The sequence below is a fragment of the Marmota monax genome, unplaced genomic scaffold (assembly GCF_021218885.2).
Source record: "Marmota monax isolate L192 unplaced genomic scaffold, Marmota_monax_Labrador192_F-V1.1 WCK01_AAM20220418_F8-fsc00035, whole genome shotgun sequence".
Classification (NCBI taxonomy): Eukaryota; Metazoa; Chordata; class Mammalia; order Rodentia; family Sciuridae; genus Marmota; species Marmota monax.
The window spans coordinates 10,097,061-10,110,156 of record NW_026691961.1 but is presented as its reverse complement, the minus strand read 5'-3'; the positions used below and the strand labels follow the sequence as shown (position 1 = coordinate 10,110,156).

General features: G+C 44.3%; 2 protein-coding genes across 3 annotated transcripts in view; one reads left to right on the top strand and one right to left on the bottom strand.

Moving 5' to 3' along the window:
* The window catches only part of Znf597 (zinc finger protein 597), a 47,013-nt gene that overhangs the window by 18,637 nt on the left and 15,280 nt on the right, over positions 1-13,096 (top strand). The gene's annotated exons all lie outside the window — the stretch shown is intronic.
* Znf174 (zinc finger protein 174) lies at positions 1,969-12,861 on the bottom strand. Its single transcript, XM_046443853.2, has 3 exons — positions 11,725-12,861; positions 10,381-10,603; positions 1,969-6,490 (listed from the first exon to the last, which is right to left on the bottom strand). Exons 1-3 carry the CDS (start codon positions 12,124-12,126, stop codon positions 5,889-5,891), a joined length of 1,227 nt encoding a protein of 408 aa, XP_046299809.1. The 5' UTR covers positions 12,127-12,861; the 3' UTR covers positions 1,969-5,888.

The window sequence follows — 13,096 nt, the reverse complement described above, 5'->3', positions numbered from 1 at the left end:
TCTGTCCAAAGACAAAGTGCACACATACTTGGCTTGCTGAACAGCATCCCAACATTCTACTTAAAATTTCTAAAAGATAAGTAACTTTTAAAACTTCCCCATAACACTGTCTTTGGCTTAAAGATCCTGGCTCCATTTGGGTATACGCTCCACAGTGTCAGCTTTGGAGCTTTACCGTTTCCTAAGACAGAGTCCTAAGAATTGACCAACCCTGGTCTTCCCTCTGTTGTCCTGTGTTCACAGGACACTGTTCCTGTTCTCTCAGGACAACCTAGGTCCTTGGTACAGATGTCCTCCTGCCATACTCACACAACAGATATTACCATGTATGTCCTCAACACTTTCAAGTTGGATACACTAAAATTCTACTTTGTAACTATCACCTTTGGATATTCTGCTTCCACTGCTCTGACTTGAGGTGCAGGGACCCATGAAGTCCTTGCCCTGGGCAAAATTAACTGGTTATGTTGCCAGCAATGGAGGCTGACTATGGTTTATTCTTTTAAATTGAGTTATAATCCATGTAACAAAATTTACCTTTTTAAAGTGTACAGTCCAGTGGGTTTTTGTATATTCACAGGTTGTGCAACTTTCACCCTAGAAAGAGACCCCATACCTACTAGCAGTCATCCCCTATTTCTCTCTCCTGAGCCTCTGGAAACCACTAATCTACTTTTTGTCTGTACACATTTCCTATTCTGGACATTTTACATAAATGAACTCATACCATATGTGACTTCTGGATTCTTGCCTAGTGATTTCAAGGTACATCCATGTTGTAGCATATACCATTTCTTTTTATGGTTGAATAGTATTCCATTGTGTGGCTGGATGGCATTTTGTCTATTCATTCTACCATGTTATTTCTTGGGGTGTGTCCCCTGTAAATCTTTTAGTTGTTCCTTTTCCAGTTTGGAACAGTCAGGTTGCTTGTAGCATACTCGGATGCAGATCTAAATCAGGAAAGCCTGACTAGAATTCTTTTTCTGGTACTGGGAGTGGTGGTGCACGCCTATAATCCCAATGGCTTGGGAGAAGGATCATGAGGCAGGAGCATCATGAGTTCAAAGCCAGACTCAGCAACTTAGCAAGGCCCTAAGCAACTTAATGAGACCCTGTCTCTAAATAAAAATACAAAAAGGGCTGGGAATGTGTTTCAGTGGTTGAGTGCCCCTGGGTTCAATCCCTGATACCAAAAAAAAAAAAAAAAAAAAAATCTGGGTTACTCCTCAATTTTGGACAACTGAGTCACCTCTTCTCCAATGACATGTTTCTCAGGGACCTTGCTTCCTCAGATCCTCATCTTTCTTATCCTACATCCTTCTATACTTTTGGGCTTCAGCAGATTCAGTAAGAGCAACCACCCAAGACCCTTGATTCCCAAATTCCCAGCCCAGTGATTAATGACAGACATTTCTGGATGCAGTGGTACACACTTATAGTCCCACTACTCAAGAGGCTGAAGCAGGGAGACTGTTGAAACCCAGGAGTTTGAGGCAAGCAGGGGCAACATAGTGAGACCCATCTCAAAACAAATCTAAAACAAAAAGCCCCACAAACATTGAAATCAGACCTACTCCTAATTCAAGGGATGTTTAATAGTTGTGCTGTAGAGTTCTTTCAACTCTGAACTTGCATGGTTTTCTTCTAAAATGAGAACAATATGCTAGGTGTGGTGGTGCATGCCTGTAATCCCAGCTATTTGGGAGGCTGAGGCAGAAGTATGATAAGTTCAAGACCAGTCTCAGCAACTTAGAGTCTGTCTCTAAATAAATAAATAGGCTGGGGATGTAGCTCAGTGATAGAGTATCCTGGGTTCAATCCCCCATATGGCAAAAAATAAGTAAATAAAATTATATTACAGTGGAATGGAAGAGACTATAAGTCATATCTGTAAGGACTTGATTCCAGAATTTTTATAGAATTCTTACAACTGAACAATAAAAACAATCCAATTAAAATCGGAAAGATGTTTTAAATAGTCATATTTTCGAAGCAGGTATACTAGTGGCCAGTAAACATATGAAAAGATTTCCAACATCATGAATTATTAGGGAAACGAAAATCAAAATCACAAGATACCAATTCACACTCACTAGGATGGCAGTAATGAAAAAGACAACAAGTACTGGGGAAACTGGGACTCTTCACATACTGCTGGTAGGAATGTAAGATGATGCAGCCACTTGGAAAAATTTGGTACTTTCAAGAAGAGTTAAACATAAAATTACCACATGACCCAGAAACTCCACCTCTAGATATACACCCAGGAGAAATAAAGACATAAAAGCTTATGTATCAATGTTCTTAGCAGCCACAAAGTAGAAACCCAAATGTCCACTAATGATGAATGGACCAACAAAGCGTGGTCCATTCATACAATGGAGTATTGTTGGCAATAAGAATAAAATCCTAATGATACAACATGGGTGACCTTGAAGACATTATGCTCAGTGAATGAAGGAGGGGGTCTTGAGATGGGGCCAGAGCAGAGAGTGATTGCTAATGGTTTAGGGTTTTGTTTTGGGCTGTTGAAAATGTTCTAAAGTTAGACTGTGGTGATAGTTTCATGAATACACCATAATCATTGAACTGTACACTTTACATGAATTTTCTGATATGTGCAGAAAGATAGCATTTCTGTTTCAGAAACAAAGGAGGAAATTTCAACATGTCTGTCATAGTCAGGAGTTGCTGCTAATTTAATGGGAGTGATAATGGTATTATGGGATGGGTTTACAAGTCCTCATCTGCTATAGATGGAAAATACTCTTCAAAAAGGTTTATGATGTGGGTACCCCACATCATGAGTTATGGCCATACACTCTCCTCATCTCTCTGAGGGTGACAGTGACCACATATCTGGAGTAGGAGTTACCTCCACCCTGACACAGGTAGATGCTAGGCAGGGCCTGGAGAAGATAGCAGAACCTAATGGCAAGGGCTGCACATGGGAGGAAAAAGGAGGCCCTTTTATTATTCGGGGGGTGCTATAAACAGAAGCTGGTTGCATGCTAGTGGGTCAGAGTCCTGCTGAGGCTCTGGGGCACTATGCATGGGCAAGGAAGCCAAGGGGAGCCCTCCATATGAATATAGTACCCAGGGGCCTTCTTCCAGGCCACCTGATCTTTCCTGCCACTGCTTGCCTGGAGGTGAACCTTATGCCAAAGGAAAACGAGTCCGGGACAAGTCAGTCAGCATCAGACTTGACTTACTCTGGAAAAGAATAGTGTTCAGAGCAGTGATTTTGACACATTTATTCAAGGTCCACCACTAAACGTGTACCCAAAGACATGAAGATTAGACAATTACTAACGGGTAATATGAAGAGAGGAAAAATGCCAAGCAGCAGAAACTCTTTTAAGAACAATCCCTATGCCTACCTTTATAAATAAGAGAACTGGAAGTTCCTTCTCTTTCAGAAAATCCTTTTTGACCAATCAAGTTTACTCAATACAGATATGGGTGGGTGGTAGGTCGAAACACGGCCCCCCAAATATATCCACATCTTAATCCCTGGCACCTGTGCATTTTACCTTATATGGCAAAAGGGACCTTGAATATATTATTAAGGATCTTCAGATCATCCTGGTAGGCCCAATATGACAACAGTCCTTATAAGAGGAAGGAAGGAGGGCCAGTGTCCAAGAAGGCAACACAATGGAAGAGAGGGGGATTCATCCTAAAGAAGGAGGAAGAGGTCACAACCCACAGAATGCAAGTGACTACTGAACCTGAAAAGGTCAGGGAAACAGACTTACTCTCAGCATCTCCAGGAAGACCCAGCCCCAACCACAGCTTGATTTCAGCTGAGTAAAACCAATTCTGGACTTCTGACTTCCAGAACTATAGAAGTTTCTTTTGTTTTAAGCCACTAAGTTTGCAGGCTTTGTTACAGCTCTAGTGGGTAACTAATACAGATGTGACCAGCACTTGGAAGTTATTAATAGACAACATACATTTGGCCTGGAGAAGGGCAGGGAAAGGAGGGAATGTGAGACGCAAAGCCTTTAGCTAGTGACAGGCTGCAGCATGGAGTGAGGTGAGGAGCAGGCTGAATGCTGAAGATAAAATCCTTCCATGACTTAACATAGCAGTTGGGAAGGGGATCTGTGATTAGAGCCTTCAGGGCCAAAAAAGCTGGACTTTCTGTAAGTCTCTGGATAAACTATCACCAGGATCTCTGAATTCAGGTAGAAGTATGGGCCCTGAGGTTGGGGCCTCAACTATTCAACTACTGAACATTTATTTCTTTTGACTAAGCATGGGCCAAGTTCAAAAGCTGAAATGATGGAAAACACAGTTCTTGTCTTGAAAGGGCTGCTAAGAGTGAATGGCAGTTTCCCTATCCTGGGATCACTGACATGCTCAGCCAGGTGGCTGTTGTGGGCACTGTCCTGTGCCCTGGAGGATTCGTGAGCTCCACCTGCTAGAGGCCAAGAGAACCCTTCCTCCCCTGAGTCACAACAACCTGAAATGTCTCTACGCATTGCCAGATGTCCCCTGCAGGGCAAGAATGCGGCCAGGTTGAGCAAGCCCAGCTTATGGAGTCTAGCAAGGAAGCTGACCCATGATTACAAACCAATTTTTCCCTGGGATTTGCATAGGCAGCTCTTGTGAGATGGAGGAGGGAAGATGGAGTGGAAGGCAGCAGGAATAAAAGGTAAAGAAACTGTGTGTGCAAAGGTGCTGAGTGAAGACCCTCAAGTGTGCTCTCGTTCCATAGCAGTTAAGAGGAACATAAGCTTCTTTGGGGCAGAATCCTGTATGGTAGTGATCTGATACTGACATTTCAGGAAGACTGCTACCTGCTCCTGTTTCTGCATGAGGCAGTGCACCAATCTGCCAAAAGGCTCCTCAAACTAAGGAGCAGGCTGGCTTGCCTGGGGTGACCTCGAATTATACACGGTTTTAATTTCTACTTTGAGAAAATAAGCGGTGGAATTAGATGACCTCCCAGGCCTAGTTCTGGGATTCTTAACATTTTATATAAATATATTTTGTCATTTAAAAAAATGCTATGGAGGGGCAATTTATATATCATAAAATTAATTCATTTTGATAACTTTTTGCAAAGTCGCTGAGTTGTGCAGCCATCACTGTAATCCAGTTTTAAACACTATTTTCCTTTCACTGGTTCTGACAGTTTTAAAGCTTATGGCCTAGGTAACAAAGGAGAGCATGCAGAACCCCCCTTACATTTCTGAGCACTTAATCCATCACTTCCTTCTCACCATGGCTTTTCCCTGTCTTCTGGGTTAGGGTTGTTGCAGATGTGTGGAATTTCTTTTTCTAAATCAAAGGTGTGTAATATAAAAGATCCCTTTTTTATTTTGATAAAAGCACCATGTGCTGGCTTGGAAATGCTCCTCGCACACAGGCACATACTCAGGTTCTTTGTTATAATCAGCTAGGCATTTACAGAAAGAGTACTAGGGGATTCATTTTCCAGTGAGTGTTACCTTGAAATTGTGGAGAACTGCTCAAGTATGCAGATGAAGATATGATGTGGAATGGCAGCAAATGCACAACTCTCTATGGAATTCACCTTTAACATATTTAGAGGATAAGTAATGCCACGGGGGGGGGGGGGGTAACAGCAGTGGGGGGGTCACCTATGGGGTCATCCTGATTCTCCCTCAGAAGTTATTCCCCATTCTCTGCAGATACTGCAGTACTCTTTGCCCCAGTACCCAGACCTGCCATCTCTTCACCCTGTCACTCTGTGCAGTGGGTCCTGAACAGCCTTTCTGGGGGCTCCTCACCAGCCAAGCGTACACCATCACTCCCCAAGGGCCACTTGGTTTCCCTGTTAAGTCATGTAATCTGATTTACATGTCAGTAGGGAAGGAGGTATACGAAGCCCTTCCCTGTGACTGAAACACTCCTCAGTTCCCATGGTGGAGCCTATGGTGTTGGTGGAGGTTTGAGCTTTGGCGAAAGCTTTTCCCACACTGGCTGCACTGGTATGGCTTCTCTCCAGTGTGGATCCTCTGGTGCAGTTTCAGGGTCGACTGCCGTCCAAAGCAGTTTCCACACTCTCCGCAGGTGTAGGGTCTCTCTCCTGTGTGCACTCTCTTGTGTCGCTTCAGTTCCGAATTCCACGTGAAGCTTTTCCCACAGTCATCACATTTGTAAGGTTTCTTCGCAGAGCGGGTTGGCTGGTGACCAAGACGCTGCAAGCGACTGCTCAAGCTTCTTTTAACTCCTTTACTCTTCTTCAGCTCTCTCAGGGGGTGACTTTTGAGGGGGCTGCTGATGTATTCCAATTCCCTGCAATGTCTCTGGTAGTGAACAAACGGCTTCTGAGCATTTGGGGGGCTTACCTGCCTCCGAGACAACCGGGGCTCACTCATGTTTGCCCCTCGTGGCTCAGGGCTCTGCAGACCATTCCCTTTGGATCTGACAGTTGACACTGCACATGGCTTTGCTCCTTTAGCTCCTTCCTGTTGTGGATTTTCCTTGTTGTCACTCCTTATTCTGGGGGCCTCTATAATTAGAAAGAATACTCTTCATTTTCCACACTTAGAAGAAAAAATGTCAGTAAAAGAGATATGAAATGTACAGTGTGGATTCTCAAAGATGCCTCTGCTGGCAACTTGCATTAGACTCCTGAGGGTGGGTACTCACTAACAAGCAGGCTCCCAGCCACCCCCCTGCTGAGTCAGCATCTCTGAGGCTTGGACCTGCAAATCTGTACAGTAATAGGCTTCTGGGGTGTTCTGATTTATATTAGAAACCAAGTTCTCCAATTCTTTTCCTCCTTCCTAAGTTTAGGAAAAAAGGAACAGGGAAAAGGAAACCCACTGGAACTGAGCATCAGCTAATGGATGAAAGAAGGAAGGGAGTTGACATCTTATTTATTTATTTTCTTTTGATGGGGTCTTGCTATGGATGCTACCCAAGCTGGCTTCAAGCTCCTGAACTGGAGCAAGCCTCCTTCCTCAGCCTCCCAGGTAGTTGCGACTCCAGGTGAGTACCAATGTGCCTGGCTGAGAGTTGCAGTCTTAGCATTGCAAACAGTTATCTGGACAAATACTCCTCATTTACATGAACATGATCAAAACCCTCTTCAGAGGATGGTTAATCCAGTGACTGGTTTCTGTAATTACAAAGGTGATAGCATGACTGGAATATGGACCAGATGTGTATTCTGGTCACAGAAACTTCCCACCATGGACTGCCAGGACTGAGGATCAGGATGGAAATGCCCTGGCACAGCTCTTGGGAAACTGCAGATATTGAGCAGGGCTACCCAATAGGAGCTCTTCTGAGGTGCAGAATTTGTGTGTGTGCTGTTCAACAGGGTGGCCACCAGCCACATGTGACTGTGAGGCTGCTAGTATTTGAAATGTGGCTAATATACCAGAAGAACTGGATTTTTAAATTTAATTAATTTTAATTAACTTAAATTCAAGTTTAAATAAGTAGCTCAAACAAATACAATCAACTGATCATCAAGGTTCTTAAGATAATTCAGTGAAGAAAGAATCGTGTTTTCAATAAATGACATTGGGAGCACTAAATTTCCACAAGCAAAAGTGTGAAGTTTGATTCTGCTATTTGTCTCCCCATCACCAAATTAGCATGCCGACAATCCATAGTGCAGTGGTGCTGGGACATGGGCATCTGGGATGCAACCAGGTTATGAAGATGGACCTTGTGAATGGGATTAATGTCCTTATAAAACAGGTCAAAGGGAACTTATTTATCCCATTTTCAGCCATGTAGGGAAACATTGCTATCTGTGATGAATGGGCCCTCCCTGACATTCTAAGTGCTGGTGCCTTGACCTTGGATTCCCCAGCCTCTGGAACTGTGAGCAATAAATTTCTGTTGTTTATAAATCAATCACTCAGTCTAAGGAATTTAGGCTAAATGGACTAATAGACCTCTATCTTATACAATATATAAAAATTTACTTGAAATGGACCAGCAATCTAATATAAGAGTTAAATCCTATCTCTGAAGAAAGCATATCTGTATCTTTGCAGCCTTGCTTTAGGCAATGGTATTTTAGATATGACACCAAAAGCACAAGCAAAGAAAAACAGAAATTATACTATCAAAATGGAAGACATTTGTGCTTCACAGGATAGCAAGGACAACCCACAAAATGGGAGGAAACAATGGGAGTATTCAGAATACATAACTCTTAAAAACTTATTAAAAAGACAACCTAAGTTAAAAATGGGCTAAGGCTCTGAAAGATACTTCTCCAAACAAGATAGACAACTGACCAATAAACACACAGAAAGCTTCTCAACATCATAATTCATTAGGGAAATGTAAATCAAAACCTCAAGAGGATACCTCTTCACACTAAGATAGCTATATTAAAAAAGACTGATGATAACAAGTGCTAATGAGAATATGAAGAAATTAGAACCTCATAATCTATTGGTGGGAATGCACAAATACTTTGGAAAAATGGCCTGGTAGTACCTCAAAAAGGTTAAAAACAGAGTTAGCTATGACTTAGCATTTCCATTCCTACATACACATCCAAGAAAAATAAAAACATATGTCTACATAAAACTTGTACACAAATGTTCACAGCAACTTTATTTATTGATTGATGGTGCTAGTTATTGAACCCAGGGCCTTATGCAGGCAAGGCAAGCACTCTATTAACTGAGCTGTATCCCCAGCCTGCAACATTATTTTTAATAGCTAAAAGGAGAACCACAAAGTCCACCAACAGGTAAGTTTTAGATAAAAATGTGGCCTATTCATACAATGCATATAATTCAGCCATACAAAAGTAAGGATCTATGCTACAACACGGACAAAACTTGATAGCATCATGGTAAAGAGGTCAGTACAAACTGCCTTGTAGTGTATAAGTCTTTTATAGGAAATATCCATAGAATAAGCAAATCTATAGAGATAAAAAAAAAAAAAAAAAGATTAATTGTTGCCAGGGCTATGAGGAGGTATAAGTGGAGAGTAGTTGCTATGGGTAATGGGTTTCTTTTTGAGATGATGAAAATGTTCTGGAATTACACAGTGGTGACAGTTGTACAACTCTGTAGGTATATTAAAACCCACTGAACTGTGTACTTTAAAGTGTGAATTTATAATATATGTATTATATCTCAATAGTATAACTTAAAGGGCCACAAATGGCTAGTTGCTACTATTATATTAGACAGTGCAGCTCAGAAGGATCTTTGACATGAGGAACATGGGATTCCACCCTTCTAGGGATAAAATGAAAGGAGACACAAGCCAGCACATGCATACCCACTGTCTCTGCTGAGAGAAGGGAAAGTGTGGTCCACCTTGTTCAGGACCATGAAGGCTACATTATGGGGCAGGACCTCCACAAGGGTCAAAAGCTTTTCTTCCCAAGTTCCAAAAATAATCAAAACAAAATGCAATGGAGTGAATGTTTATGTTCCCCCAATTTCATCTATTGAAACCCTAACTCCCAAGGAGGTGGCATTAGGAGGTGAGACCTTTGCAGGTGATTATAAGGGCTTTGCTCTCACGGGAATGCAATTCCTGCCCTTATGAAAGAGGCCTGAAGGAGTTTGCTTGCCTACTCTGCCATGGAATGTGAAGACATAGAGAAATTGGTAGTCCACAACCCAAAATAGGTCCCTCATCAGAACCCAAACATGCTGGCAGTTTGGTTTTGGACTTCCTAGCTTCTGGAACTGTGAGAAATGAACTTTTGTTGTTTCTATGCTGCCTATTCTCTAATATTTTCTTATAGATGCCTGAACAGACTACAACACAAAGTTTCTCCCTAAACACAGCAAATGTTAAAGAAACAGAGCTGTAGTCTTCTTGGAATCACCCTCTCTAATCTGCTGGCTGTATCCTGGAGTCACACAAGACTGACCAGAATGTCACTGTTATAATAGCACTGTGTAGAACAGGGCCAGCAATTATACTGGTATTGTACCAGAGGCAGATAGGGCAATAGACACAAGGGTTTAAAGCACAAAGGATATCACAGAGGAGGAGGAAAAGGAATAATATGGAGTGGGGCTTTTTCTCTACTGGGCAGAACATTCTTTAGCATGGGACCATGGAAATTCATCTGTGGTTATATCTAGATCTATCTTTATCCTACGAAGCTCTGAAAGGGACAGAAAAGTAGATACTAGAATAATCCTACTATGCATTGGATAGCCAAATATTCATTAACAAAATGATAAAAGCATACTTATTTATAGTTCCACTACCACTGTAATTAGTGGAGTCTTTAGGGAATAAATATCAATACACATAACATTAAAAACCTGGGAATAAATATCAATACACACACACACACACACACACACACACAGTCTATAACTTTGCAGAATGATAAGATGCTTTCATGGAAGGAAAGAGCAGATGAGAGGGAGAGAGAAGGCAGAGTGTTACCTGTCCCAGTCAATATGGGAGCTGGTTCCTGGGGGAGTGGGGATTTCTCCCAGTGACGGGGGCTCAGCCGGTCATGAGGTCCTTCCTGGGAAGGCTCCACCAGAGAGCTCTCCCTGAGATCTCTCCTAGGAATTTGTGGTTGGAAGTCTGGCAGTTCCTGTTCTCCAATCTGAGATCCAGTTTTCTCCAACAGCACCTTCTGTCCCTGCATACAAACGGCCACCTAGGAACAAGCCCCATCCATTAACACTCCAGTTAGGACCAACTGAGAGCAGCTTTCTTGCCCACTGCTGTACAATAACCCCTTTACCTTGGGAACTTCTGCTCATGGCCCGGAGGTTAACTTTATAGAGACCATTGAAACGCTCACAGGAAGCAAGGGAAGGGAACACAGAATGAGGCAGCTTCACAGCATCCAGTACTTTCTGACTGCCTATCCTCAAGCATGGGCCTTTAACAAGGCCTAGAGTTGAAAGTCATCAGAAGAGAGCTGGCACCAATGGGTCAGTCATGACACTGGCCCATCAAATTCCCTCCCCACACCCCTCTCACCTCTCAACTTCTGTTGGAAACAGGCCATATAGGAACAGGAATCAGTATGGTGAGGGAACATTAAAAAATCATTTTAATATTTTTTTCTGCCAAAGACTCCTATCAGGGAGGTCCAATAATAGTAGGGGTCTAAAAGAACTGCCCCACCTGTTCCCATTTTCCAGAGTAAATATGTTTGCTTCCTGCTTAGGCCTTGGCTGGGGTCTGGCTTGGGGAATGGGATGGGAAAGAATAGCAACACTAGGCAAGTGAGCTGTAACCTCCTGATTCAGAGACAACAGGGCAGACACACCACTGGAAAAAAATTCATTGAAATTCCCCCCAAGTCAGCTGATCTTTCCAATAATTCTGATTGTAGGAATGAATGGGGATTAGATCTATCAGCAGAGATTCAAGAACCTTAATCTCTCTCCCCTCATATTGGTGATTGAAACCAGCAAGGGTCCCTTGCATGCTTAGGGCAAGCACTCTGCCATTGAGCTACATATCCCTAGCCTTTGAACCTTAAAGCTACTTTCTGGGACTTGCGGCCCACAATGGAATGAAAAAGCAGAGCACCTTGGTGCTCTACTTCCTCACTGGATGTCAGTAGCTAGGTTTTCTGAAACTTATTATAAGTTGCAGGGGGTTCCCAGCTAGAGGCTGGAAGTAACTTTTAAAAATCTCCTGGATTCTTAAATAGGGAGGGATCCAGAGATAAACAGTACAAAGATGACCAAAAAAAAAAAAAAAAAAAACCACAAACAAACAAAAAAAAAAACCCAGGGGACCATAACAGAGGACTCTCCTTACCCACTGCTTTGGTTTCTTGGATGCTCTGTGAAAATCTTCTACCAGGGTTACAATCTCCTTGCTGCTCATTGGACATCGATGCCTGACCCGAGCCTGGATTTCCGGGGGCAGGATGATTAGGAACTGTTCCATCACCAGGAGCTCCAAAATCTGCTCCTTGGTGTGCAGCTCAGGCTGCAGCCACTGCCGGCAGAGCTGTCGGAGCTGGGAGAGTGCCTCTTGGGGTCCAGTCACCTCTTGATAACGAAACCGTCTGAAGCTTTGTCGGGAGAGCTCAGGATCCGGGAAGTTTTTTTGCAGAGTAGGTGTTCGTTTCTCTTCTAGCTTTGTTATTATGTGTCTCTCTTGCTTGGAGGAAGCCTGAGTCTGGGAACTCAAAGTTATCTCCATTTTAGCTGCCATTTTGGGGGGCTCAAGAAAACAACTTCTCTCTCCTTGTAAACTGGTCAAGCCTTTGGGATCATGACCCTGGAGAAGTCTCTCTGAATGCTAGAAAGATGGTAGAAACGAAGCTCCTCCGAGATGTTGGGAAGGACGATTGCAGAGACAAGGCCTTATTTGCCAACCCTTTCTCCAGACAACCTTAATACAACAGGTCCTGGGAGGGGGTCTGTGTTTCCGTCAGTTTGTAAAACTGTCTTGCAAAGGAGAAAAGTCATAACGTCCTAAGGGCACTGGGAAAAAATATTTCCTTTATTTCGGTAATAAGCACACAAGTCTCCGACGAGAGGCGAAATATAATCTAACGGACAGGGACTGGAATCCCCAGGAAAAGTTCAAGCCGTCTTACAGGTAGCTCGCTCCAACTCTCCCGCATCCCGGCTGACGCCGACCGCGAGCATCCTGCGGGGAGCAGGCCCCGGGAGGCCCCAGCGCTGGCCGGGTGGCCAGTGCGCCCGGAGTCTGCCCACGCGAGCGCGACGCGGTGAGTCACGGCAGGCCGAGCGGCGTGGGGCCGCGGCCCAGTCCGGCCCCGGCCTGGCGGAGCCGCCGCAGTCACGCGCGCAGCTCGGCGGGGTGTGAGCTCGGCCCCGCGCCTGCGACAACAGCGCCCGGAGGAGCGCGGTGCCAGTGCCCACCTGCAGCCGACTCACCTCTCTGGGGACCCGGGACCCGGAACCCAGGAGCACGGGTCGGGGGCGGGGCCGAGGCGCGGGCCGTGGAGACGCCCACACACTGCCACCCCGCGGGAGGGCCCGCCTCCGCCCCGAGGGATTGGCTCCTCGGGGCAAACCCCTCGCCCATTGGCTGAGCAGTTTGTCATACTATCGCACTGCACCCCGGGAGTCGTAGTCTTGGGCTCGGCCCCGGAGCGTGCGCAATGGGTGGCCTGTTGCTGGGCTTGCGCCGCTGACTTCCGGCCCCGCGGCGA